General features: G+C 41.4%; 2 protein-coding genes and 1 non-coding gene across 3 annotated transcripts in view; 1 reads left to right on the top strand and 2 right to left on the bottom strand.

Annotated features, from left to right (window-relative positions):
* ITK (IL2 inducible T cell kinase) overlaps positions 1-5,159 on the bottom strand; it is a 54,676-nt gene extending 49,517 nt beyond the window's left edge. The window contains exon 1 of the mRNA XM_066342994.1: positions 4,897-5,159. Coding sequence (XP_066199091.1) covers positions 4,897-5,034 — 138 coding nt within the window. The 5' untranslated portion in view covers positions 5,035-5,159. The remainder of the gene's footprint in view (positions 1-4,896) is intronic.
* A 15,200-nt stretch (positions 5,160-20,359) lies between these two features.
* TRNAV-GAC (transfer RNA valine (anticodon GAC)) lies at positions 20,360-20,435 on the bottom strand. Its single transcript has one exon. It is a non-coding gene; the product is annotated as a tRNA-Val (tRNA).
* Positions 20,436-21,749: 1,314 nt separating this feature from the next.
* GARIN3 (golgi associated RAB2 interactor family member 3) lies at positions 21,750-25,005 on the top strand. Its single transcript, XM_066343711.1, has 3 exons — positions 21,750-22,373; positions 23,374-23,599; positions 24,107-25,005. The coding sequence occupies exons 1-3, from the start codon at positions 21,765-21,767 to the stop codon at positions 25,003-25,005; spliced, it is 1,734 nt and encodes a 577-aa protein (XP_066199808.1). The 5' UTR covers positions 21,750-21,764.
* The last annotated feature ends 2,166 nt before the right edge of the window (positions 25,006-27,171 follow it).

The raw sequence follows: 27,171 nt of genomic DNA, 5'->3' as shown, positions 1-27,171 counted from the left end.
AGTTTGAGTTGTGTGACCTTCATTCACCCACTGAGTATTTACTGACCCTCTCCCCCCCACCCCCCGCATGTCGTGTTGATGATACAGTGATGAGCAAGGCCACCAAGATCCCTGGCCTTGCAGCACCTTCCAGTGGATGTACAGACAGAAGATAAACAAGGAGGCGCATCAACAGACCCAACAATTCAGTGCAGATATTGATACATTGACCTATCTATTGCTTTAAAAGAAAAAAAAAAAAAAGAGGATCCTGGGGAAATATTTAAAGAGATGGGAAACAATAAAGAACCATCCCTGTGAAAATCTGGGGTGTTCCTGACAGTGAGAACAGCTAATGCAAAGACCCTGAACTGTCAAGACCCTGTGAGTGAGAGTGAGCGTGTGCTTCTCCCTTGCTCACCCTAGTACTGAGCTGGCATAGGGCCCCAGGCGGGAGCATTACCTTGGGGTGTCCAAGGCTCAGAAATGAGTCAGATGGGATAGGAGCATGATGGATATGGCAAAGTGTGTTATGAAATGAGATCAGAAAGGCAGTTAGAGACCACAGGATGAAGAGTCTTAACAGATGATGAAGTTTATTTAAATGCTCCAAACAGCCGTGGAAGGCTTTAAAGTAGGAAAGAATATCTACTTTATCAGTTTAAGTGTTCATTCCAGGTTTTGTGTGGATAAGAGACTGCACAGAGCATCAGGTGTAGGCGAGAGCCCGGCTAGAAGGCAACTCGATCGCGTAGGTAGGAACCAGATGGAGAGAGACCGTGACTGATGAAAATCTCAAGCAAAAATGCTCAGGTAGCTTTAAGAATATTCTATACAAAGGATGTAGCTGTAAAAGGCAAGGAAGGAAGGGGAAGACAAAGTGGGAAGATAAAAAGATAATACAGTTGCTTGGTTCTCTTAAAAAGAGTTGAAATGGGGAGGGGGGGATTGGTCCACCTCCTGGCTCCTACATGTGTCTCTCTGATCCAGCTCTTAAAATCCCAACTTCCTGATTCTCCTCTCCCTCAGTTCAAGGCTAAGCCATAAACAGCTATCTCTAGGTTGACTTATTTACTTATTCCTACACTCAGGAATTTCCTGTTTAAAGTCCTATATCACTTGCTTTGTTCTCTACTCTTTTTTGATTGAGCCTGGTTCTGTTAGGGTTCATTTGTGTAACTCTAACCTCTCCAACTGTATCTATACCTCATGCTCCTTCTCCATCTTTTCTTCCCTCCTTTTATTCCTTCCACAAGTAATTAATGAATAGATGATATGTGTCAGCCACTGTCCTAAACATTGGTGGTGCCATCTTTAGCAAATTGGGTGCCAGTCTTCATAAAACTTATTATCTAACTGAGGGAGGGGTGGGAGAGTGACATTAATACAGTAGTTATATTAATAAGTGAGTAACTACAACTTTGGGATGTGCTTCGAAGAAAGAGTATGTGTTGTATGGCAGAGCCTAACAAAGTGAGATGACTAGTTCAGGGAAAATAAGAAAGATGTCCCCAGGTAAGTGATATTTAAAGGGGAGGCTTTAAAATAGAAAATATCTTGTGTGGTTGGAGCCTGGGAAGATGTGAGAAAGAGACATGAGCTGAGACAGAGGAAATCATGTTACAGTTTCTGGTGTCCACTTTCAGGGCAAAAGAGAGACAAGTCAGCTGCTGATAAGGGGCGTCACGACATGATCACTGTCAACATGTTAAATGCTCACACTGGCTATGGTGTGGAGAATGGAGTGGGGCATGGGGTACAGTGGGTACAAGGAGACCATGAGGAGGTGGCAGCACTCCCAGGTGAGACATGTTGGCAGTCGTCACGAGGAAGGTGGCTATAGGAAATGGAGAGAAGTGGACAGACTCTAGAGGAACTTTGGAGGCAAAGCTTAGCAAGGCTTTCATTTCTTTGTGAACACATAGTAGGGCTCCCTGAAGTGACGGAAGGCAAAGATTTGTTCTGCAGTCTATGTGGAAATGATAGTGCTCATAACATACTTCATTGCAGAAGAACCAGACAGCATGGGTTACTGATTTCCAGGACTGCCCTTACTTTGAGAACTTCAGAGCAAGAATGCACAGCTCACTCTGTAATAACCCAGTAGCGTCCCCAATTACCTGCAAGTAACAACTACAAATAGTAATAAACTCCATTAATCAGGGGGGTTATCTAGGCTCTGGAGACATATGGAATGTCAGGCAAGTTATGAATACTCTCTTTGTCTCAGTTTCCTGATTTGTAAACTAGACTAATAATAGTGCCTAATATACAAGGTGATTTTAAAGAGTAGATTAAAGAATCTACATTTAGCACAGTGATTGAAATGTGCTCAGTAAATGTTAATTACTATTATTATTAAAATGACGATGACCTCCAGAATCTCATTCAAAGAAAACAAGATCAAGAAGAACTGTTTAATCATTTTTTAAAATGTAAATAGCTTTCTAGAGGGTCATACAGCATTAAACAACTTACATGAAGACACACAGCTCTTAAATCGTGGAGCTGGTCTTTGACACAGATCTACCACCAGAAACTGTTGTCATAGAATGTCATAAAAACAAGGAAAGGGACAACTCTCTACCTGCCCTTTTTAATTTAGGATGGTTGCATGGTACAAGAGCTGTTTCTGTTGCTAGAAGGGTAAAGGAAAGAGTCCAAGAGTAGTGACTCTTATCTGGACAGCGACTGGAGTGGTGACCTTGATGATTCATCTTGTCCTACGTAAATGGTGATGGCTTCCATCCCTGGTGAGCACAGTAAGCTTGATTCCTAAGTGCAGAGTCATGAAAGTAAGAAAACCTTTCCAGTTCTCCTGACAGCCTTTCGGAAGATTGAGATGGTACTACTGCAGTGCCAAGCTTATAACAGATTTTTCTCATAAAATACTATCCCTTGAGGTAGATAGTATTGGAACTCTTTACGAATAAGAAGCAGAGGCTTAAAGAGATGACATATTTTGCCCACATCAAGAAAGTAATGCCCTGGCCAAGTACTCGGTTGGAGCATTGTTCCAATGTGCCACGGTTGCGGGTTTGATCCCAGTCAGGGCACATACAGGAGTCAACCAATGAATGCATAGATGGGTGGAACAATAAATCAGTGTCTCTCTCTCTCCAGAGTGATTTTACAACAGTGTCCTCATGAAAATTACAATCAAGACAATCTTGAATCAAGACGATCTGATTGTGTGATTATTTGCAAATAATATTGTCCTGAATTCACAACTAACCAGTTCACACACAGCAGCGCTGCTCATAAGTAAAGAGCACTAACTCAATGAGATGATGCTGTGTTGAGTCAAAACAATAAATTGCTAAAAGCTGTAAAATGAGCTTTAAAAAAATATTTAAAGACAAATGACTGCTCTTTCAATACTGAAACCAGAACTTCTAATATCCCATTCACAGTAAGAAAAAATTGACCAATGCCAAGTGATTTCCCAGCTTGATATGATGACTCTTCCAAGTTCATAACTTGCCTACTGGCCCTCTACTAATTTAGTCAATAAATACTTACTGAGTATCCACCTGAGGGGCCCTGCACAGAAGTAACACCATATGCTTTCTGATTGCTGCTTGTTATCTGTAAGAATCTGCTGAAAACGAGCACATGTTTTCACTGCTAAGGACGAAGCAGTACTGTTTCACCTGAAACTTTAAAATGCCAGCACCCACAGACTCTGTAACAGCCAGGCCTCGCTCAAGACTCCATTTCATTGAACATGTCAAACAACCCAAGCGCATGCCTATACCTACTACTGAGTCTGACCTTGGAGCCTGTCTGTCTCTGACCACCTAACGCTATTTCCCTTTCAGTTAAAATAGAGGTGAAAACCCCTGCCCTCTTTTCTTCATGACAGAAAAGTAATACAATGATAATAGTAAGAAATCAAAAGTGCTTTAAAAAAAATTGCTAGAAGGGCTAAACAAGTGCTATTTCACAGAAACAAATTTTTTTTTTTTAAAAAAGAAAGCAGTGTTTGTTGGTGGGTTTTCCGGTCCTTTCATTTTACAAAGGAAGGACCTGGCACAGAAGGGAGAGACATTTGCCCACATTCACTCACCTAGAGGAAAGGCATGTTTGGTCTCCTGGTCCCCTGTCCAGTGCTTTTTGTAGCAAACTACATAGTTTTGATAATTCCTGTTGCTCTTATTATTATTAATGTTATGGAATATAAGAATGTCGTTGGATATATTCTAAGAAGACTGGCTTAGCTAAGCAGCTGTAAGCTTCCGGATAAGAACCACTGGTCTGTACTGTGTAACACTTTGTGCATGACAATTCTAGTCTCCTGAAAATTTTTTTCAGGGATAAAAAGGTTTACCGCTGTGCCTTGCAAATTTTAGACAATTAAATGCCCCGAGAATATTTTTCCATGATATCAGGTTAGTGATGAACATTGACACAAATAAAATTCAATTCATAAAAATGTTGACACTGAACCAACCATTTCACCATTCCAAGTCCTACTTTCACCCAGTAGACATTAAGGAAACTGTGCAAGATCATTGCTCAGGTCGCAATGAATGCTAATATTTTATTAATCTATGTCCCATAAAATGGAATATATTTCTAATTAAGTTTAAATTCCATCCAACCATAACATTTGCCACATGAAATATTATTATTTAAACATTAAACTCCAACTTGAAGGGGAGAAAAGCTAATGGATATTCAATTTACTCTTGTGTAGTTTTTAGAACTGAAGTCACTTGATACAGCCACCCAATCTCTTGACTTTTCTACACATTCTCTTCTGATTAGTCTTACTGTACCTTTTAGGTTGTTTATAACAAGCATGTCTGTGCTCCCAGTGCCCTTTTTCTATTCCATGTATATTTTCATGATTCAGCCCAGTCTAAAGAGAAAATACTATTTTAAAAAGACCCCAAATACAAAGTTCTCACATACCCCATGACGGTCCTCAAAGTACGCCAGGCTAGTTTTGGTTAAAACAAAGAAGCGGACTTTAAAGTTTGAGGGAGATGTTCTTCTCTTTTGCTGGGATTTCTTGATGAGCTGTTCTTCTAGGAGGATAAAGTTGTTCATGATCCAATTCTTGAAAAGTGATGCACCTTGGGCATCACCCCTCAGCACAACCCAAGGAAAGAGCTTCAGGGCAAGGAATGCGATGGGAGGCAGTTGATGTTGAGAGAGTTGTTCAAAGGCAACTTGCCTCCAACATTATCTTTCTATCAATGTTCAGTCAACACTGCTGAGCTTCTCCTCTGATGTCAAAAGCCATAACCACATCCTTTCGAAATTCACAAAACTAAGAGGCATATGTTAAAAAAAAAAATACACATATTCTTTGCTGTATGGTTTGAAAATGATATTTGAAAAACCTTAGACACAAAATTATATGAAGGATTAGAGTTTAATCTTCAGAGTTCCTGGTTTAGCCCATTCAACAGATAAGGCATGTAGCATAAGGGGTTGAAATGTGGGTTCTGAAGACAATGGACATAATTTGTGTATTAGTTTCCTGTTGCTGCTATAACAAATTATCACAAACTCTGTGGTTTACAAATTTATTCTTTACCATTCTGTAGTTCAGAAGTCCAAAACAGATCTCAATGGGCTAAACTCAAAATGTCAGCAGGGTTGGGGGCCTTTCTGGAGGCTCTCTAGAGTAGAATCTGTTTTCTTTCCCTCCCCCCTGCCCCCGCTTCTAGGACCACCCACATTTCTTGGCTCGTGGCCCCCTTTCTGGGTCTTCAAAGCCAACAACAAACAGCAGGTGAAGTCTTCTCATCTCATACAACTGTAAGCCCTTCTTCTGCCTCCCTCTTCCATATTCAAGAGCCCATGAGATTACCGTGGAACAGCCCAGTTGACCTAAAGTACCCCCCCCATTTTAAGATCAGTTATTATCAATGTTAATTACATTTTATATCCTGAGTCCCCTTGCCAGGTATCTTAACATATTCACAGGTTTTGGATTGGGACATGGGTGTCCATAGGGGAGCCATTTTTCTACCTACCACAGCTCTAATTCTGACTCTACCACCTATCTAGCGGTGAGACTTAGGCCAGTCTTCCTGGCTTTCTTAACTCAAATCCAACAATTATGCCAAGATGGCACCTTATACATTTCTCTTTATACCATTTATGCTGGTTGCAATGTACATTTTGGAGAATAATTTTTGGATTAATGTCTGTCTCTCTGACTAGTCTAGAATGTCCATGTCGGTCAGGATTATATGTGGTTTTGATCACCGTTATATACTCAGCACAGTGCCTAGCACATATAAAGGATGTTTAAGAAGAGTGTATTGAGTAAATAATCACCAAACTGGGTGGGACAATCAGAAAAGAAGGAGCATAAAACACTAAAGATAAATATATTGAAGTTTATTATTATTATTTTTTAAGATTTTATTTATTGATTTTACAGATGAGGTGGTGAGCAAGAAGCACCAATTCATAGTTGCCTCACTTTAGCTGTTCATTGGTTGCTTGTCCTATGTGCCTTGAGTGGGCAAGCCCAGGGACTCGAATAGGCAACCTCAGTGTTCCAGGTCAATGCTTTATCCACTGAGTGCCCTATCCACAGCTCACGGTGAAGTTTATTATTTTTAAAAATTTAAAAAACAGCCTGTAGAAATCTCTTTATGCCACAGGTAGATAACTGTTTTCTGTCCCAAAACTTAGTGGAAGAGCAAAAACTTAGTAAATTCTTCAGAATGGCATAATAAAGCATGCATGAGCTCTGAAGACTGATATAAGTATGTTGAAATCCCAATTCTGTGACTTACTAAGCTGTTTTATGTCTGAGTGAGCTACTTACCTTTTCTGATCCTTAGTTTCCCTGTGAGGGTCTTTTTGAGGACTGAATTCCATAAATTCTGTGAGTGGTGGATGCAATGTATCTTTCCTTAGAATTAAGTATGTATTTGAAGTGTAGTGAGTCCTAATTCTAGTATAAATAGCCAAGAAATCTCAGTGTAAGAAGAGATGACATATACTGGGCAGAGAGATAAATAATGAAACAAAACAATCATTATTGCTGCGGTTATCGACAATTTATTTTATGATGTAAATGATTAGATTACAGCTTAATTTTGTTCCATAGATTGGATGCCCCAGCCCAGCATAATTAAGGCACTCAAGATGGTGGAGAAGGGGATACTTTAAATGATCTCTCCTGCCTGACCTGTGGTGGCGCAGTGGATAAAGTGTCGACCTGGAAATGCTAAGGTCGCTGGTTCGAAACCCTGGGCTTGCCTGGTCAAGGCACATATGGAAGTTGATGCTTCCAGCTCCTCCCCCCTTCTCTCTCTCTGTCTCTCCTCTCTCTCTCTCTCTCTCTCTCTGTCTCTCCCTCTCCTCTCTAAAATGAATTTAAAAAAAAATGATCTCTCCTCTCTGATTCTGAGGTTTTAAGACATATTTCCAAAATATGTAGGTTTCATTTTTCTTTCTGAAAATGAGCTTAAGACAGTGATTGCTATTTTTTCCAAGTATATACTCCTTTCTTCTTCCCAAGTAACTGACTCCCTAAAGGTTACCTGCACACCTGGCCAGCCAGAATCAAGATTACATTTTTCAGTCATGTATCTGTTTTTCTAGTTAATGGAACATAGCAGAAGTGATGGGCATGACTTCCAAGAAAAGTCTTTATAGGAAATCACCATCCCATTTTCATTTTTTTTCCTTCTTCTTCCTGACTAGAATGTGAATGTGACGGTTGGAGACGAAGCAGCTCTATTCCATCATGAGGTAGAAATTATATATATGTTGAGGATTATGACATAAGATAGAAGAAGGAAGCCTGTGTCCTAACAACCTTAGATCTTCCACGCCAGTCTGGGAGCACTATTTTTTTTTAAACATAAAGAGAAATAAAATTCTTTCTTTTTTATAAATTTTTTCCATTGATTTTACAAGAGAGTGAGAGAGAAGGAAGAAAGTCTCAGAGAGAGAAGCGTCAATTTGTTGTTCCACTTAGTTGTGTGCTCGTTGGTTGCTTCTCATATGTGCCCTGACCAGGGATTGAACCTGCCCCCTTGGCATGCAGGGTGATGCTCTTATCCACTGACCCAGGGCCTAAAGTTCTATTTTCAAAGCCTCTGCTATTTTGAAGTTCTGTCATAAACAACAAACCTAATTCTAACTAATACAGTGCTGAATTCCAAACTAGGCTGTGAACTCCTTGGAAAAGGGTAGATTTGTACCTGTTTGGCTCTGATTGAAAGATTACAGACTTGGCCCTGGACAGGTTGCTCAGTGGATAGGGCATCGTCCAGTGTGTCAAGTTCATGGGTTCCATCCTGGATTAGGGCACATATGAGAAGCAACCAATGAGTGCACAACTAAGTGGAACAGTGAGTTGATGCTTTCCTCTCTCTTCCATCCTTTCTCTCTCAAATTAATGAAAAAATTAAGAAAAAAAAGTTTTACAGACTTCACAAAGTGTCTTATGTGAGAAAGCAAAATATCATCAGTAGGTATTGGGATAGACACTATTACTTGCCCAGTCTCTATGGAGTGTAGTCATAAGTAATTTTCTTCTCTCTCTCATAGCACCTTCAAACCCACTCACTGGGATTTCTCTTTGTCCTCACCCAAATGGAGCCTTAAGGTCTCAATATTTCCCTTTTTACTTTCAGGAAAACACACACAAGAGAAAATAATTCCTTTGCTTTGGTTTAAAATGTTCAAGTTGCAGGAGCCAAATTTAAGAAGCTCCCACTTATCAAAGATGGAAGAATTTGCATCAAAAAGAACAATAACAGCCCTGGCCAATTGGCTCAGTGGTAGAGCATCGGCCTGGAGTGTGGAAGACCCAGGTTCAATTCCCAGCCAGGGCACACAGGAGAAGCGCCCATCTGCTTCTCCACCCTTCCTCCTCTCCTTTCTTTCTGTCTCTCTCTTCCCCTCCCACAGCCAAGGCTCCATTGAAGTAAAGTTGGCCCGAATGCTGAGGATGGCTCCATGGCCTCTGTCTCAGTCGCTAGAATGGCTCCAGTTGCAACAGAGCAACACCACAGAGGGGCAGAGCATCGCCCACTAGTGGGCTTGCCTGGTGGATCCTGGTTGGGTGCATGTGGGACTCTGTCTCTCTGCCTCCCCGCTTCTCACTTTAGAAAAAAAAAAAAAAGAAAACAATAGTAATGAACTGAAGAACAGCCCAAGTGTCAACATCATGATTTCGTAAGATATTTGAAGAAAAATCTCAACCCATAGATCACTTTTGGAAGATGCTGGAGCCAACCCAAAGATCACTTTTGGAAGATGTTGGTAAACCAACTTATTATTATGAAAACTGGGAAACAAAGGAAAAGAATAAACTACATTTCTGTTTTCCCTGAGGAACTCTATCTCTGTTTAGTAATCAAATATTTAATAAGAGAAAGTCCTTTGGAGAAGAATTCCAGCTGCTAAGTGAAGAAGTGGTAGAATAGCACTACTTTGCAATCCTAATGACAATAACGGAGCTGAGCCACTGTCATCAATGATCGCTAAAATGATTATGTAAAAAGTGATACTAGGAAAATGTATCACTTACGTAGGAGACTCATAACACTGAAACACACTGATCAATCTTAACATCACAATAAGAAAGACAGCTAGGCATTCTGTTCCCTGATGTGATGTGACAGGAAGCACAGAAAACCACCTGTGCAGAGGTCTTACAAAAAAAAAAAATCAAACATGAATCTCATCAAACCTCCAGATCTATATCCAAGTTTGCAGGAAATATAAGAGATAGAGGAACATAACAAATGCTTGGAGATGCAATTGGATAAGTCTAAAATGCACAAAACAGCCTGACCTGTAGTGGCGCAGTGGATAAAGCATTGATCTGGAACGCTGAGGTCAATGGTTCAAATCCTTGGGCTTGCCTGGTCAAGATACATATAGGAGTTGATGCTTCCTGCTCCTTCCTGCTTCTCTCTCTCTCTCTCCTCTCTAAAATGAATAAAGTCTTAAAAAATGACCTGTGGTGGCGCAGTGGATAAAGTGTCGAACTGAAATGCTGAGGTCACTGGTTCAAAACCCTGGGTTTGCCCAGTCAAGGCACATACAGGAAGCAACTACTAACAGTTGATGCTTCCTGTTTCTTTCCCCTCTTTAACTCTTGCCTTCTCTCTCTCTCTCTCCTCTCTCTAAAATAAAATAAAAATAAAATAAAATGCACAAAACATTAAGGACATGTGACACATATCTGCAACAAATAAATCAGAGGGAGAACCTATAGATTTGAAAGAGTTTTTAAGAGGCATGCCAAGTGTGTGATGATTTTGTTTGGATGTAGAGTCAAACAAATTAATTGTAAAGACATGAGGCAATTAGGAAATCAGAACATCACATTTTTAATGATTAATGATCATCATTTATTAATAAAAATTTAATTGTTATTCATTTTAAAGGTGTGGTAATCGCACTGTTGTTATGATAAAGGAGTCTTTATTTTGCACAAAAACACACTGAAATAACTATTGATAAAATAATAAAACGTCTGCGTGTCACTTGGCTTCTGGTGGATGTAAGTGACCTTCTCCTTCACCTTGAGCGGGTTGTGTGAGGAAATGTATGTCGCATTAAAATCTCTCTCTCTCTTTTTTAAAGATTTTATTTATTGATTTTAGAGAGAAGAAAGAGAAAGGGGGGAGGCGAGGGACAGGAATCATCAATTTGAAGTAGTTGCTTGTCATATGTGCCTTGACCAGGCAAGCCCAGGGTTTCAAACCTGCGACCTCAGCATTCTAGGTTGATGTTTCATCCACTGCGCCTCTCCACAGGTCAGGCCAAAATCTGTCTTGATTTTTCAAATGCTTGTGTTCTAAAGGCTGCAAGTGGGTGAACATTACCACTGGCAGAACCTGTTTTGCTTTTTATTGTGTCTCGCATGGATAACACAGAGCTCTCTCTCAGGGTAGGGAGGTACTAGATTACTTTCATTGTATTATTTTAGGCTTTGCTTAACTGAGTTGGTGAGGTGTCATTTAGTATTCTATAACATTTTATAATTTTCAAATAAAAAAGACTTCAACACAGCACTACTAGATGCAGATACTTATACAATGACATCAGAAATATTGGTTTTCACTTCTTAGCTCTGTGCTGTCTTCCTGCTTAGGCAGCCTTTCCTCCATGGCAGCAAAATAGGCTGACATTTTACCAGTAAAACTGGATTCTTTTTTTCCAAGAGTTCAAAAAAAAAAAAAAAAAAAAAAAAAGGCTCAGGACAGTGAATCATTGCCCTGGTTTGGGTGATGTGCAAAGATGTACCTCAATTATTACAGCCAAGGCAATGGAGAATTGTGTTGTCTATCACTAGGTCTGAACCTTCTCCTGGACTTGGGGGTGGGATACAGCCAGCCCTACCCAGCCCCATAGGATGAGAGGAGAGGGGGATTTGTTCTCCAAAGGAACACTGGGCCTGACCAGGTGGTGGCGCAGTGGATAGAGCGTCGGACTGGGATGCGGAAGACCCAGGTTCGAAACCCCGAGGTCGCCAGCTTGAGCACGGGCTTATCTGGTTTGAGCAAAAGCTCACCAGCTTGAGCCCAAAGTCACTGGCTCGAGCAAGGGGTTACTCGGTCTGCTGAAGGTCCACAGTCAAGGCACATATGAGAAAGCAATCAATGAACAACTAAGATGTCGCAATGCGCAACGAAAAACTAATGATTGATGCTTCTCATCTCTGCGTTCCTGTCTGTCTGTCCCTGTCTATCCCTCTCTCTAACTCTCTCTGTCTCTGTAAAAAACAAACAAACAAACAAAAAACAAACAAGCAAAGGAACACTGGAGTGTTTCCACTAGAGAAAGAGGAATGGCTGCTGGCTCGTCTCTAAATGATCTCCCCTTACACTGACTTGAAGCTTCTTCTTTGCTTTATCACTTGCAGCCCTACAGTTCCAGTCCTCTACTCTGGTCCAGGGAACAACCATTTAGACAATTAAAGACGTATCTCATATAGCTCTAGAGCCCTCTGTGTCCCAGCCAAAATGATCCTTTAACTGTGCTCTTAGGATGAGGCTTTGAAGCCCTTTATTATAAGAGCCCTTAATGGTTCTCATTTGAGCTTGATCAGATTTATTTGTATCTGTTTGAGAATGATACCCAGAATATTTGATAATTACAAAGCTTCTTTATTCTGAAAAAATTTTTAAAAAATATCCTGATTCCTTCTAGAACTACCAATCCAAGAGAAAAAGAAGAGCATATGCAGCTATTAAAAAATCAATCTGGAAGAATCAGAAAACCTAAACAAAATGATTATAACAAATGAGATCGAAACAATTATCAAAAAACTCCCAACAAACAAATGCCCTGGGACAGATGGCTTCACAGGCGAATTCTACCAAATATTCAAAGAAAAACTAACCCCTATCCTTCTCAAGCTATTTCAAAAAATTCAAAAGGAAGGAAGACTTCCAAGATCCTTTTATAAGACGAGCATAAGTTTGATTCCAAAACCAGGCAAAGGAAACACAAAGAAAGAAAACTGTCAGCCAATATCCCTGATGAATTTAGATGCTAAAATTCTCAACAAAACATTAGCAAACTGGATCCAGCAACACATGAAAAAAAATCATACATCATGATCAAGTGGAATTTATTCTGGGGAGGCAAGGCTGGTACAATATTCGCAAATCAATCAATGCGATTCATCACATAAACAAAAAGGAGAAAAATGACATGATAATATCAATAGATGAAGAAAAACATTTGATAAAATCCAGCACTCACTTATGATCAAAACTCTCAGCAAAGTGGGAATACAGGGAACATATCTCAACATGATAAAGGCCATCTTTGATAAAACCACAGCCAACATCATACTCAATGGGCAAAAATTAAAAGCAATCCCCTTAAGATCAGGAACAAGGCAGGGGTGCCCCCTTTCACCACTCTTATTCAACATAGTTCTGGAAGTCCTAGCCACAGCAATCAGACAAGCAGAAGAAATAAAAGGCATTCAAATTGGAAAAGAAGAAATAAAACTATCATTATTTGCTGATGATATGATACTGTACATAGAAAACCCTAAAATCTCAGTAAAAAAACTATGGGACCTGATAAAAATTCAGCAAGGTGGCAGGATATAAAATTAATATTCAGAAATCAGAGGCATTTTTATACACCAAAAACGAACTGTCTGAAAGAAAAATTAAGAAAACAATTTCCTTCACTATTGCAACAACCAAAAAAAGTACCTAGGAGTAAATTTAATCAAGGAGGTTAAAGACTTGTACTCGAAAAATTATAAAACATTGATAAAAGGAATCAAGGAAGATACAAACAAGTGAAAACATATATCGTGTTCATGGATAGGAAAAATAAACATCATTAAAAGGTCTATATTACCCAAAGCAATTTGTAAATTCAATGCAATTCCTATTCAAATACCAATAACATACTTCAAAGATATAGAACAAATATTCCAAAACTTTATATGGAATGAAAAAAGAACACAAATAGCCTCAGCAATCTTGAAAAAGAAGAATAAAGTGGATGGTATCACACTTCCTGATATCAAGTTATATTACACGACCATTGTACTCAAAACAGCTTGGTACTGGCATAAGAACAGGCATTTAGATCAATGGAACAGAACAGAGAACCCAGAAATAAACCCACACCTTTATGGACAGCTGATATTTGACAAAGGAGGTAAGAGCATACAATGGAGTAAAGACAGTCTCTTTAACAAATGGTGTTGGAAAAATTGGACAGCTACCTGAAAAAAAATGAAACTAGGTCATGAACTTAAACCATTCACAAAAATAAACTCAAAATGGATAAAAGACTTAAATGTAAGTCATGAAACCATAAGCATCTTAGAAGAAAACATAGGCAGTAAGCTCTCCGACATCTCTCGCAGCAATATATTTGCTGATTTAACTCCATGGGCAAGTGAAATAAAGGACAGGATGAACAAATGAGACTATATCAAACTAAAAAGGTTTTTCACAGCTAAAGACAATATGAACAGAATAAAAAGACAAACCAAAAAAAAAAAAAAAGACAAACCACACAGTGGGAGAACATATTCGACAATACGTCTGATAAGGGGTTAATAACCAAAATTTATAAAGAACTGGTAAAACTCAACACCAGAAAGATAAACAATCCAATCAAAAAATGTCAAAAGAAATGAATAGACACTTCTCCAAAGAGGACATACAGATGGCCAACAGGCAGATGAAAAACTGTTCAACATCACTAATCATTAGAGAAATGCAAATTAAAACCACAATGAGATATCACCTTACACCAGTCAGAATGGCGCTCACTAACAAAACAACACATAATAAGTGCTGGCGAGGATGTGGAGAAAAGGGAACCCTCCTGCACTGCTGGTGGGAATGCAGACTGGTGCAGCCACTGTGGAAAACAGTACGGAGATTCCTCAAAAAATTAAAAATCGAACTGCGTTTTGACCCAGCCATCCCACTTTTAGAAATATATCCCAAGAACACCACATCACTGATTCAAAAAAAGAAATGCACCTCCCTGTTTATGGCAGCATTGTTCACAATAGCCAAGATCTGGAAACAGCCCAAGTATCTGTCAGTGGATGAGTGGATTGAAAAAGCTTTGGTACATATACACAATGGAATACTATGGGGCCATGAAAAAGAAGGAAATCTTACCTTTTGCGACAGCATAGATGGACCTGGAAACTATTATGTTAAGTGAAATAAGCTAGGCAGAGAAAGAAAAATATCATACGACCTTACTCATTTGAGGAATCCAATGAACAATGTAAACTGAGGAGCAGAATAGAGACAGAGGCGGGATCAAAGGGACCAGAGGGAAAGCTGACTGAGGGAAAGGAATGATAGGATGGGATAATCCTGGAGGGAAGGGGGGAGGGTACTGTGGGGAGGGGGAAGAAGGATGTTGAGGGGAATACAGGGGAGGAGGGATGCATTCGGGGAGACACTAGAATCTATGTAAACACAATAAATTAAAATCTATAATAAAAAAAGAGCATATGCACCTAGCAGTACATCCACAAAATGTTCAATGCAGTGTTGTTTGTAATGGAAACGACATAGATGCATCAGTGAGAAGTTAGACAATCTTTGGTGCATCCATTTGGCGCATCTACAAGATCATAAAAATGAACAATGGAGATGCATAATGTATCACACTCAAAAAGCAAAAGATATATATTGTTAAAACAAAAAAGGTTTAGACCAGTAAGTACAGTATGATTTGTTTTTACATAAAAACATTTTGTGTTTCTATTAATGTGTGTGTACATGCCTAGGGCATTGTCCAAAAGTGTACATCAAACTTCCAGCAAATGGTACTGGAGAGGTAGAGAGATGTTGCACTTTTGAATTTATATAAGGTGATATGGTGGGAGAATTTTTTACTTTTCAATTTAACATAAAAATATGTCCTTTGTCAGAAATCATTGTTTTGATTAGTAATAGACAGTGATAACTGAAGTGTCCAGAAAGCGTAGAGCTAATTTTTTAAAATATCTCTAAATATTTATGATTATAAAAGTGAAATATGTTCTTGCTGGAAAAAGCAGGCCAGCAAATATACAAAAATAATAAGCACTTCTAGTCTCACCCCTCAGAGATAATCCATGTTAACATTGATTTTACATTCTGCCAATATTTTTTTCAGCATTAAATTTAATATTTAATCGCAATTATTATCTCATCTCAACTTGTGAAGAGCATTTACTTTCCTCTACCTCTGTGGGGGTTTTCAACTTTATTTTTAATGTTAACGTTAACTGTTTTATTATTTGTGTGCATGTTAAATTGCAAGCCTCTTCAGTATAACATCAAAGAAAGAAATATGTAAACTGAGGTGGGACGCCACATGGCTTATAAACATAGCACAGCTGGAAGCTGAGAGAGGAAAATAGTCGTTGAGATGGGTGAGCAGGGCAGAGTTTTGGCTCTGAGTTGGGCTAACTGTGGCTAAACAGGACAGAGACAAGACGGCCGGCCGCAGAAAGCGTGTAGGAGGTGAGGAGAGGCTGGATCAGCAAGTTGAGAAATACAATTATTTAGATCACTTGTCTTGGCTTCTTTTATGTATACCAGCCCATTTTCTTTCTTTCTTCTTTTTTTATTTCAGCTCATTTTTTTAAATGAGACAGAAGCAATCTGATTTGCATAATAGACCTCAGGGGAAGAGTCTAGGTGACTGTAGTCTTTTTCTGACAGCCAGAGGTAAGGCAGATTCAGGCTGGCTTCCTGAAGTCCTAGGTGCCCAGGGCTAACCGCAGCTCTTCCCACGCCATCGGCTCAGCAGCATCAACATAAAGTACCGTGGATTGTATTTTAGGCCCAGGGGATTTACCCAGCATAGACACACTGTGTATAGTATGGAAATCTCCCCACCCTCACATCCTGCCTGGCTCATAGGGCCCTCTCAGGCAGCACATTCATTGAAAAGGTTATTTATAGCTATCTGCTGGCCTTGATTTTCAAAATAATAGATGGGGGAATGAAAATGATGGACTTGAAACCTCTTCCCATGATAAATATGTAGACTTCAACCATCTAGAAGCTCACACGTCTACATGGAACTCCGTACATCCTATTCAATGATTTTTTGTGTTTTCACTCTTCACGTCTCTTCCATCTTAGGCCAATTTAAGATGTACAGAGAGCTATCCTCCGAATTATGGAGTTGGCAGTTTTTCTTCTTACAGAACAATTGTTGCCGGTTTTAAATATGATGATAAATGTTACCAGGTCCACCATTCATTCAATTTATTCAGTATTCCTCCAGCAAGGGTTTAATTTGCTCTCGTGTTTTGTTGTTTCTTTACAGTGTTCTCTCCTATTGGGTCATAAGCTTTCTAGATTTAGGGTCACCCTTTACACATGTTTGTTAGCAAAAAAAATTACTCCAAACTTGTAAATCAAAAAATTGTAAAACAGACATGTCATTTCAATGCCATATTGAAGCCTGTTTAACATGCCTGCCCAAGGATTATTTAAGAGAAGAAAGTAGACAATGAGATTGGACCAACCCATCAAGACGGAAGTATTGCTATCTGTTATTTTTAACAGCTTTATTGAGCCACGTTTTTCAGATCATAAAATCCTTATGTGTACAGGTAAGTGTTTTTTAGTATGTTCACAGACTTGTGCACCTATTATGATGTAATTTTAGGACATTTTCAGCACCCCAAGAAAGCTAATATTGATTAAAGTCTCAGATCCTGTAAAGTTCTGTAATAACTTATGGATTTTTGTTTAGTAGAAAAGATAATCCCAAAGGTTATGCTTTTATTGCCTTGTAGACATTTATCCAGTTTTTTATTTTTAGATCTAACCTGGCAACATTAGTCCAACACTCTTTCTCCAATGCCAATGCATAGTCCTTACTCCCTTTTGAATTAGTTTTACCAATTTGCTGGTTCCCTCATTGATGAATTAAATAAGTCTTTAACCTGTTTTCATTTTATATTTGTATGAGAGTCATGTTTATAAATATTTGAAAGAGATTTTGACAACCTGAATACACTCAGTACAACAATGACCACAGAGTGGGAAATCAATAAATACATCTTAATGAATTGATCTCTCTCTCTCTCTTTTTTTATAGGGATATTAATTGTGTGTGTTTTTTTGTGTGTAAAAAAGATGCATGAGAAACTGGTAATAGGAGCAATCTTGGAAAACTTGTTGGCTTCAGGAAATGGTTGTTTGAAGACTTAGCTTCCCAGGGCCTTCCCTTTCATACCTTTCAGAGATCGTTCCACTGCGGGTACTAGTTACACAAAAATAAATAATACTTTTAGTTTATAGATTTATAAAAATGGTATTGCAGTAAAATTATATTCTTAGGATATTCATTGATTTAAATCTTGAGATAAAAAATAAATAAAATAGCCTCATTCAAATTGAACTCTCTCTGGCACCAAATATTTGAATTTGAGAACCAAAATACAAAATGTTATTCAAAATTAATTAATTTTCTGATTTTTTTTTTTTTTTGGAGAGAAGAGAATCAAGTTTTGAAAGGTCTCAAAGAAAAAAAAAATCAGAAAGTTAATTTTATTAAAAATCTATGGCATACCTCCCTGGCCGGATAGCTTGGTTGGTTGGAGCGTCTTCCTGAGGCACAGAGGTTGCCAGTTCAACCTCCAGTCAGAGAACATACAGGAACAGGTTGGTTTTCCTGTCTCTCTCTCTCTCTCTTTCTCTCTTTTTCTCTCCCTTCCTTTCTCTCTAAAACCAATAAACAAATATTTTAAAATTTTTATGGCATACCACCTGACCAGGCGGTGGCTCAGTGGATAGAGCATTAGACTAGGATGCAGAGGACCCAGGCTCGAGATCCGGAGGTCGCCAGCTTGAATGCGGGCTCATCTGGTTTGAGTAAAGCTCACCAGCTTGAGCCCAAGGTCACTGGCTTGAGCAAGGGGTCACTTGGTCTGCTGTAGCCCCACGGTCAAGGCACATATGAGAAATCAATCAATGAACAACTAAGGGGCTGCAACGAAGAATTGATGTTTCTCATCTCTCTCTCTTCCTGTCTGTCTGTACCTATCTGTCCCTCTCTCTGAATCTCTCTGTCTCTGCCACAAAAAAAAATTGCATACCATATATGCTATTTTGTGACTTTTTTTTTTACTTACTAATGTTTATTACAAATTGTTCAATATCATTATCCTTAATATTTGTCTCAATCAAACAGGTCTAGTGGCTGATCACTTCACATTCCTTTGACTGATATTACACATCTTACCATCATCATCTCTTGTAGGAATCTCTCGGTCTTCACTTCTGTCCCACTTGTTTTTCTATAATCTCTTTTCATGATGGTGGCCAAATGATCTCTTATAGATATAGGTCAGATCATATCCCATTTAGAGCAAAGCCAAAGACCTTGTTACAAGGTCCATCCCGCACAATCCGCTCCCCTGTCGTCACCCGAGTTGCCTCTTGCCCTCCTCCCCAACCACTTTCTCTTAGTTCACTCTCATCATTGCAGCCCTCTTGGTGTTCCTCTCACACACTAGGCATGAGCCCACCTCAGCATCTGGGCCCTGGCTGTTCCTCTGCCTGAGAGGGTATTCCCCCAGACATCTGCATGGTTTCTTCCCCAAACTCCTTCAGGTCTTTGCTCAAAGGTCACTTCTTATTGAGCCTTCCTTGATCACCACCTCTAGCTCCCTGTCCCCTGCATCTACCCCTATCTCAGTTGCTTACTTTATCTTTCTGCATAGTGCTTATCAGCTTGGGACATGCTACATATCTTATTTATTGTCTAGATGCAAGCTCCATGGCAACAAGGATATTTGTCTGTTTTTGTCCATTGCTGTATTCCCAGCACCAAGAACAGGGCCTGGCACAAAGTAGGCACTTGCTATTAATTAAATGAATGGATAAATTTATGCTGCATAGTACTTGTACATTTGTATTCCATCTGTGTGACCTAGTCCAGTGTAGTTTGACCATTTCCACATTTGGGGACTTCCAAATGCTTTTGCTGTCTTGTGACCTTGATGAAGTTGCTTAACTTCTCTGAGCCTTGGTTTTCTTCTCAATGAAACGGAGATAGTGTTGTACCTACATTTTACCGGCCTATTGTGATATTAAAAAAAATTTAAAGAATGTAAAGTAGGCAGCACCATGTCTGACTTATACTAAGTTCTCAATAATATAATTGATTTCTCTCATCATTAATCATTCGTCAGAAATGGACTTAGGAGAAGAATACATGATCATGTATAATACAGAAAACCCACACTTCTTATTTTTAAACTTAAAAGAGTTAACTTTGAGTGATTATCTCCTTACAATAGGCTAAAAGCCACTTTCTTCTATTTTGAAGAAGTCACTTAACATCTTTATTTTTATTTATTTATTTAGAAATTAAATTTAATGGGGTGACATTGATCAATAAGAGTACATAGGTTTCAGGTGAACATCTCTGTAGAATTTGAACTGTTGATTGTGTTGTGTGCCCATCACCTAAAGTCAAATCATTTTCCATCACCATATATTTGTCCCTTTTTACTCCCCTCCCTCCCACCCTTTTCCACCCCCTCCCACTGGTAACCACATTTAACATCTTTAGAAAAAGCATTTTAGCACTCCAGAGGTAGAGACTACCTTTGCATTTCCATTAAAAAATTTTTTTTTAATTTTTCTGAACCTGGCAACGGGGAGGCAGTCAGGCAGACTCCCGCATGCGCCCGACCGGGATCCACCCGGTATGTCCACCAGGGGGCGATGCTCTGCCCATCCGGGGCGTCGCTTTGTTGTGACCAGAGCCACTCTAGCGCCTGAGGCAGAGGCCACAGAGCCATCCCCAGCGCCCGGGCCATCATTGCTCCAATGGAGCCTTGGCTGCAGAAGGGGAAGAGAGACAGAGAGGAAGGAGAGGGGGAGGGGCAGAGAAGCAGATGGGCGCCTCTCCTGTGTGCCCTGGCCGGGAATCGAACCCGGGACTTCCGCACGTCAGGCTGACGCTCTACCACTGAGCCAACCGGCCAGGGCCATATTTTCATTTTTTGACTGGTCCTGAAAACGGTCCATTTGTTGAATAAACAAATAAAAAAATTAATCTCAATGGTCACAAGCCAATTCCTATTTATTGAAAAGTTGCAATGTGCCCTGTACTACAGCAGGCCCTAGAGATATAAAAAAAGAACATTAGGAGATTGGAGTTTATTTTAAGACCTTTACAGAGTAATCACTGAGTTTGGGGTGGTGGTGGTATCTTTTATCTCAGAAGTAGTTTTCTAACTGAGGGAGGGGAAATTTGGATTTATCACCTTCTGCAAAGTAAAAAAAGAAAGAAAAAACTCCAGAAAGATGTCTTTGCCATAATTTCTCTGAAGAGCTTTTCAAAGAAACGAACATCAGTGGTTTTTCATGTAGACATCAAGAGTGAGGCACAGGCACTACCGGTGTGGGAAATCCTATGGTGATTCAAGACCTCCACGAATTCCTGCGATTCCCAGGAAGGGCCCACGCATACGTCTGACTGCAAACAACTCTATATTTGGAGCAAAGTGAGAATCTAATGATGAGCCATGTTGTAGCTTGAGACAGAGAAAAATCTAACCTGAATCCCAAGACCTGGGATAGAATCCGTCATTCTGACTCAAAGCAAGATAGCCCTGAGCCTCGGTCCTTAATCGTAAAATTATGGTTTTAAAGATTAGCCTGCTTCGAATAAAGAAACAGGTGACAAAAACCACCATACCCTGGAAACTACTGTACAAATGGGACTCTAATTCTTACAGGTAGCAGAAACCGCTTTGGACCATTCACTCAACAACTTCATTCAACTCCTGGGTGCCTGCGAACACCGTGTTGGTCACGAGGCACATGGGGAATAATCACCAGCACACAGTCCATTGCCAGGATTTTATCCCCAGGCGGTTTCTCAGCAAAAATATATTTGCAAGAAGATGATTGTCACAGGGATATCTGTAACAACAACAACAAAACTAGAAATAACCCAGAGATTTACAAAAGCCGAATGGTTTCATCAATAACGCATCCCAACATTTTGATTATAAAGACTCTCCAGCCTACCCGCACTTACACACTTACTTCCTGGCAAGGTCAGCCTGTTGCCCTTGGACACGGTGGTTGGTTTAGGGAGAGCCTGGTGACCCTGCCCCAAGGGGGTGGCTGCTTGGGGGCTGGACAAAGGGGTGTGCAATGGTGACAGGTCACAAAGGACTGTAGAGGGTAAATGTAGTGGCGTAAGGAGCTTAAGGCAGAACCCTGCAGGGAGATGGGCAGTTGCCTTTACTCCCTCTCTCTCAGAGACTCGATTTGTGGCTGGCGGAGCTGTCTCAAATTTAGAGAACCATGAGCAGTGACTGTTTGTTACCTTACTACACGGCCAACAGCTACCGTTCAATGGGCGTGTTTAATACCTCCATGGGAAACCTGCAGCGGCAACTGTACAGGGGAGGAGAGTACGATATTTTCAAGTATGCACCGATGTTTGAGAGCGACTTTATCCAGATTAGCAAAAAAGGAGAGATGATTGATGTACACAACCGTGTCCGGCTGGTGACCGTGGGCATCGCGTCCACCAGCCCCATCCTCCCACTACCTGACGTCATGCTGCTCGCCCGACCAACTAAAATCTGTGAAGAGAATGCCAGAAATGCCCGGACCGCCAGGGGGAGACGTCGCAAGCCCATGAAGAGCCTGGAACTCACCAGGCTGCTGCCCTTGAAGTTTGTCAAGATCTCCATCCACAATCGTGAGAAACAGCAGCTGCGCCTGAAGCTTGCCACGGGCCGCACCTTTTATCTGCAGCTGTGTCCCTCTTCAGACGCACGAGAAGACCTATTTTGCTATTGGGAAAAACTTGTCTATCTCCTGAGACCACCAGTGGAGAGTTGCAGCAGTACCCCGACACAACAAACCGGGGAGGCATCGACCATAGAAGATGACGGAAGCTTATTGGTAAGCATCAGAGACTCAAGATAATGGGGCGGGGTGCTTTGAGAGAGCGGCTCAGAGTTGGTCCTACAAAGCCTTCGGTGTTCTATAGAGCTCGCCTGGGAAATGCATTCTATTTTTTCTAAAATTTCATTTATTGATTGATTATAGAGAGAGGGAGAAAAGAGAGAGAGAAATGTTGATTTGTTGTCCCACTTATTTATGCATTCATTGGTTGATCCTTGTATGTGCTCTGACTGGGGATTGAACCCAAAACCTTGGCATCTTGGGATGATGCTCTAACCAACTGAGCTATCTGGCTAGGCATTCCATTTTTAAAAGGCTCAGGGCCACTATGATGGCACTTAGCACACTGGGGAGATTCTAAGTATTGCTCCAAATGGTCCCACAAGGCCAACATTCAGAGAGACCTTAGGTATCAGCTACTCTGGTCTCAGTCCAGGGGTTGTAATCTCTTCTACAGCATCCTGATTGCCCAGTCCTTTCCTGAACACTTACCCCAACCCAGGGGGTCCTTTCTGGCCTCTGTCTCCCTGTGACTACCATGGCTGATTAAAATCAGCGCAATCCTCTTGTGTGTCTGCTCATGTATAATTTCTTTGAGCAGCCACTGAAATGTAGTGTGAAACCGTTGACCCAGCCAGCAACCCTACTTCTAAGACTCTGTCCTGCAGAGAAATAAGCACAAGTGTGCAAAATAAAAGTGTATGAGGGTTGAGACTCTTACCAGTGCTTTCTCTAGCAAGGGGAGTGTTCAAGCAAAACCACGTGACTGCTTGACGGGGAGGGGGGTGAGGGGGGTGAGGGGGGGAGGGGGGGGAGGGGGGGGGAGGGGGGGTGCTATAGATGGGATGTGGCATCCCACGGGGGCTTAGATTTAATGATTTCAAAAGTTCTTCTAATTAGAAGCTCTGAAAGCTCAGCTCCGGGATGAAGGAGAGCAGACCGTTGTAAACTCACTTTGTCACCCCTGTCCCACCCGTTTCTCCTCCCCTTGGCACAGACAGCAGAGCTCCAGGGAGAAGGGGATCAGAGTGAGGGGAGGCTTCAGAAGTTGTGCGATGTGTCCAGAGCCACTTCTTCTGCGTATGCTGGGGGAGAGGGACTGGCCAGCTCGCCTTTTGTCAGGAAAACTTCAGGAACGGCAAGAGGGGGAGTCACAGGCCTGGCGGTAGCTGGAACAGCAACAGGTCCTACAGCAAGCGTGGCAGCAGCAGGAGCAGGAACGAGGCCTACAGCAAACAAGGCAGCAACAGGAGCAGGAACGACCCTTGCAGCAAGCCTGGCAGCAGCAGGAGCAGGAACGAGGCCTACAACAAACATGGCAGCAGCAGGAGCAGGAACGAGGCCTACAGCAAACAAGGCAGCAGCAGGAGCGGGTACAGCCCTTGCAGCAAGCGTGGCAGCAGCAGGAGCAGGAACGAGGCCTACAGCAAACAAGGCAGCAGCAGGAGCGGGTACAGCCCTTGCAGCAAGCATGGCAGCAGCAGGAGCAGGAACGAGGCCTACAGCAAGCATGGCAGCAGCAGGAGCGGGAACGAGACCTACAGGAAACATGGCGGCAGCAGGAGCGGGAACAGCCCTTGCAGCAAGCGTGGCAGCAGCAGGAGCGGGAACGAGGCCTACAGCAAGCATGGCAGCAGCCGGAGTGGGAACAAACCGTACAGCAAGCATGGCAGCAGCAGGAGCGGGGACAAACCGTACAGCAAGTGCATTGGCAGCAGGAGCGGGAACAGGTCCTTCCGCAGGTGCTGTGAGCCTGGCAGCAACCAGGAATGCAAACACAGGCCAGACAGATATGGCCCTGGCTGGAGTCGCCACCACGGGTCCAGGAGAAAGTGGATCCATCAAGACCATGGCAGGCGCTGCCAACGTATCCTCCGAGAGTACAAACGTGGTCTTGGCAGCCGCTGCCAGCTCGTCCTCCCTCGGCACTACCATCGCCACGAGCAGTACCAGTGTGGTGTTTGCAGGCGCAGTGACCACCCAAAACTCTGCCACAGAAGGGGCTCAAGACCCAGCCATAGGACCCCTCATCTCAACCTTGAAGAGTGAAGGCTACATGAGCGAACGAGACGGAAGCCAGAGGGTCTCCCAGCCCAGAGCTGAGGCTTCGAAGGAAAAAAGAGAAAGGAGAGAGAAGAAGGAGAGAACTTCCTTGAGGAAAAGTTCCCATCACCACAGGAAAGGATGGGGCAGGACAACCCGGAAACCATCCTCCCATCGGTCTTCATCGGGCCATAAGAGCTCAAGAGATGACAAGAAAGAAAAGAGGCAGAGCAAGGTCAAGGGCAGAGGACACAGCCCGCACAGGAGCGCCAGCCACAGCTCTGCGAAGGAGCCGAGGTCAGCCCACAAGCCCAGGAAGAGCAGGTCCTCCAGTTCCGGTATTCTGAGTAAGAAATCCAGTCGGATTGGCTCTTTCTTCAAGAGCTTCCGAATCACTCGGGCTTCAAAAGCTGAAGTCTCGTCGCACAACAGGGATGTGGACTTCAAGGCTAAGAAGGAGAAGCATGACAGAAGGACAAAGATAGAGAAAACCCAGGGTGAACAGGATCTGGAAATCTGTGGGACCGTGACATCGGAGATGATGGAGACGATGGAGACTGTCACCATTGAAACCAAATCCATTTAAATAAGAGCCAGGACAGGAAGCTGCATTAGAGACCTAGCTTCATGGACATATCCCTGGAGAGACAATGCCAACATTCTTTAATAAAGGAAATCATACAGCTCTGAGAGAAATGCCTGTTGTGTTTGATTTTCTATGTCCCCTACCCCAGTAGTGACTTCACAGTGGCTTCTGTGATGTGGGGAGCCTGAGACCCCAGCTTCCAGGCACGTAGAACCCCGCCTCCCAACCTTGCCCAGTGTGAGTTTCCTGCCTTGCCTCAACCCCACTCTGCCATTGGTTTCCCCGAGACTATGGCTGAAGTTATCGACTATGAGCTGGAAAGCACCACCGCCACCAAGTCCCCATGCCTTTCTTCCTCTTGTCCCCAAGGTCCCCTGAACATGAACATTCAGTCCAGTCCATAGACTAAGTGAAGAAAGGACTCATGTCTCATGGAATAATTAGGGGAAGAAAGAAGGGGTTGCAGCAGCATTTGTAAGCAATCAGAATTTTGAAGTTGATCATTTAAGTCAGGAATTGGTAGCCTGAGGGCCAAATCTTGCTACCTGCCTGGTTTTGTAAATAAAGTTTTATTAGAACAGAACTGCATCCATTCATTTATATATTGTCCATGTTGGTTTGCACCTTGAAACAATAGATTTGAATTGTTACAACAGAAACTGTGTTGTCTGTAAAGTCTAATATATTTATTATCTAGCACTTTTCAGAAAAGATTTGCCTACCACATTTCTAATTTTAACAATTTTCCTTCCTCTTGAGTATATACCGCGGAGAAATTCTCACATAGGCTTGCCAGGAGACAACTAAAGAGACTGTTTATAATAAAACAATTTGTAATAGCAAAATCCCAGATGTTCATCAAACAAAAGAACTGATAAATGGTGGTATATGCCTACAGTGCCTATAATACAACAGCAAAAGCAAATGGCAGCTGTACATGTTAGCATGGGTGAATCTCAGAATGTTGAACAATTAAAACAAGGCAGAGAAATACATATTATACAGTTCCATTTGTAGAACAGTTCAGAAAGAAGGTCAAACTATGCTTAAGGTGTAGTGAAAAGCAAGGAAATAATAAACACAAAATAGTGGATATACAGTACATACAAAGAGCTCAACAGAGTGGGGATTGTTCTATTAAGCAAAGGGGTGCGTCCACGGTAATTTCTTGTTGTATCTTTTTTTATTTTAGCATCTCTGAAATCAGCATGGTTTTAAATTCTGTCAGCCAGGTGGCAGTCACTGACTTAGAAATACCAACCAACTTATTTCACTTAAGTTTTCCTTTGCATAAAAGAGGTAGATGACAAAAGATCTAAGTCTGAAAGATATCTTTCATAAACATAAAATTAAAATTCGAAGTGACATAAATACTCAGAATCCAGGAAGATGGAAAAGGGTTAGATGTCTTGTAGAATAACCCAAAATGCTTGTGCACTAATGCACTCTGTGAGCTATGTATGCACGTGGAAGGTCATTTCAAATATAAAAACCACAGTACATTAGAAATGAGATGATATATTTTGTAAATGTCCACTTTAAAAAAGATGTGACATTTGTCTTTTCAACTTAAAACAATTGTAAGTAAATTTCATGAGTCTGTGAAAATCATTAAGTTGTTTTAACAATACATGATGAAAGTCAGATTTGAGAAAAATGATTCTGAGAACGACATGTGTTTGTGCTGAGCCTGGGAGTCATTGGCCCAGCCTTGCAATTCTGTTCTCATCCTCTTCTGTGACAGTAGTGGCTACTGGGGCAGAAGTTGGGTTTCCAGTAAAACTCAGGGACTTTCTCTGGAGAGCGAATGTGTGTGGCAGAGGTGGAGGAGGTGAGAAACCAGATACTCTGGGAGGAGAGGTGGTTTAGGAGTAGTAGCGGAAGCCCTTTTTGGTTGCTCTGATGAGCAGTTGGAAAATCCCACCTGTGATTTCTGATATACAAAGACCAACAGAGGCTGGGGATCAAGGTGTCCTTGGACCTGACTCTTGAAGCAGTGAATACAGGTAGAAACAGAGAAAAGGGTGTGCTCTCAAAGGCCTGAGAGGCTTTGGGAAAGCCTGCTGGGAATGCTGGAGGTAATGGGGATAGAAGAGAGGGAGAAAGGAGAACTTTTCCCGAAGCCATCAAATGTAAGGTACGCTTTGCAAGGGCTGCTACATCCTA

The sequence above is a fragment of the Saccopteryx leptura genome, chromosome 6 (assembly GCF_036850995.1).
Source record: "Saccopteryx leptura isolate mSacLep1 chromosome 6, mSacLep1_pri_phased_curated, whole genome shotgun sequence".
NCBI classification, from domain to species: Eukaryota; Metazoa; Chordata; class Mammalia; order Chiroptera; family Emballonuridae; genus Saccopteryx; species Saccopteryx leptura.
The sequence above is the reverse complement of the archived record's forward strand: the minus strand, read 5'-3'. Positions and strand labels throughout refer to the sequence as shown.

Bases quoted from the DNA above. Each gene is read 5' to 3' on its own strand.
- GARIN3 (XM_066343711.1), top strand. From the start codon at position 21,765: ATGAGCAGTGACTGTTTGTTACCTTACTACACGGCCAACAGCTACCGT. The intron at 22,374-23,373 runs GTAAGCATCAGA...CCCTTGGCACAG, and splicing joins AAGATGACGGAAGCTTATTG to ACAGCAGAGCTCCAGGGAGA. The intron at 23,600-24,106 runs GGCCTACAGCAA...GAGCGGGAACAG, and splicing joins AGCAGCAGGAGCAGGAACGA to GTCCTTCCGCAGGTGCTGTG.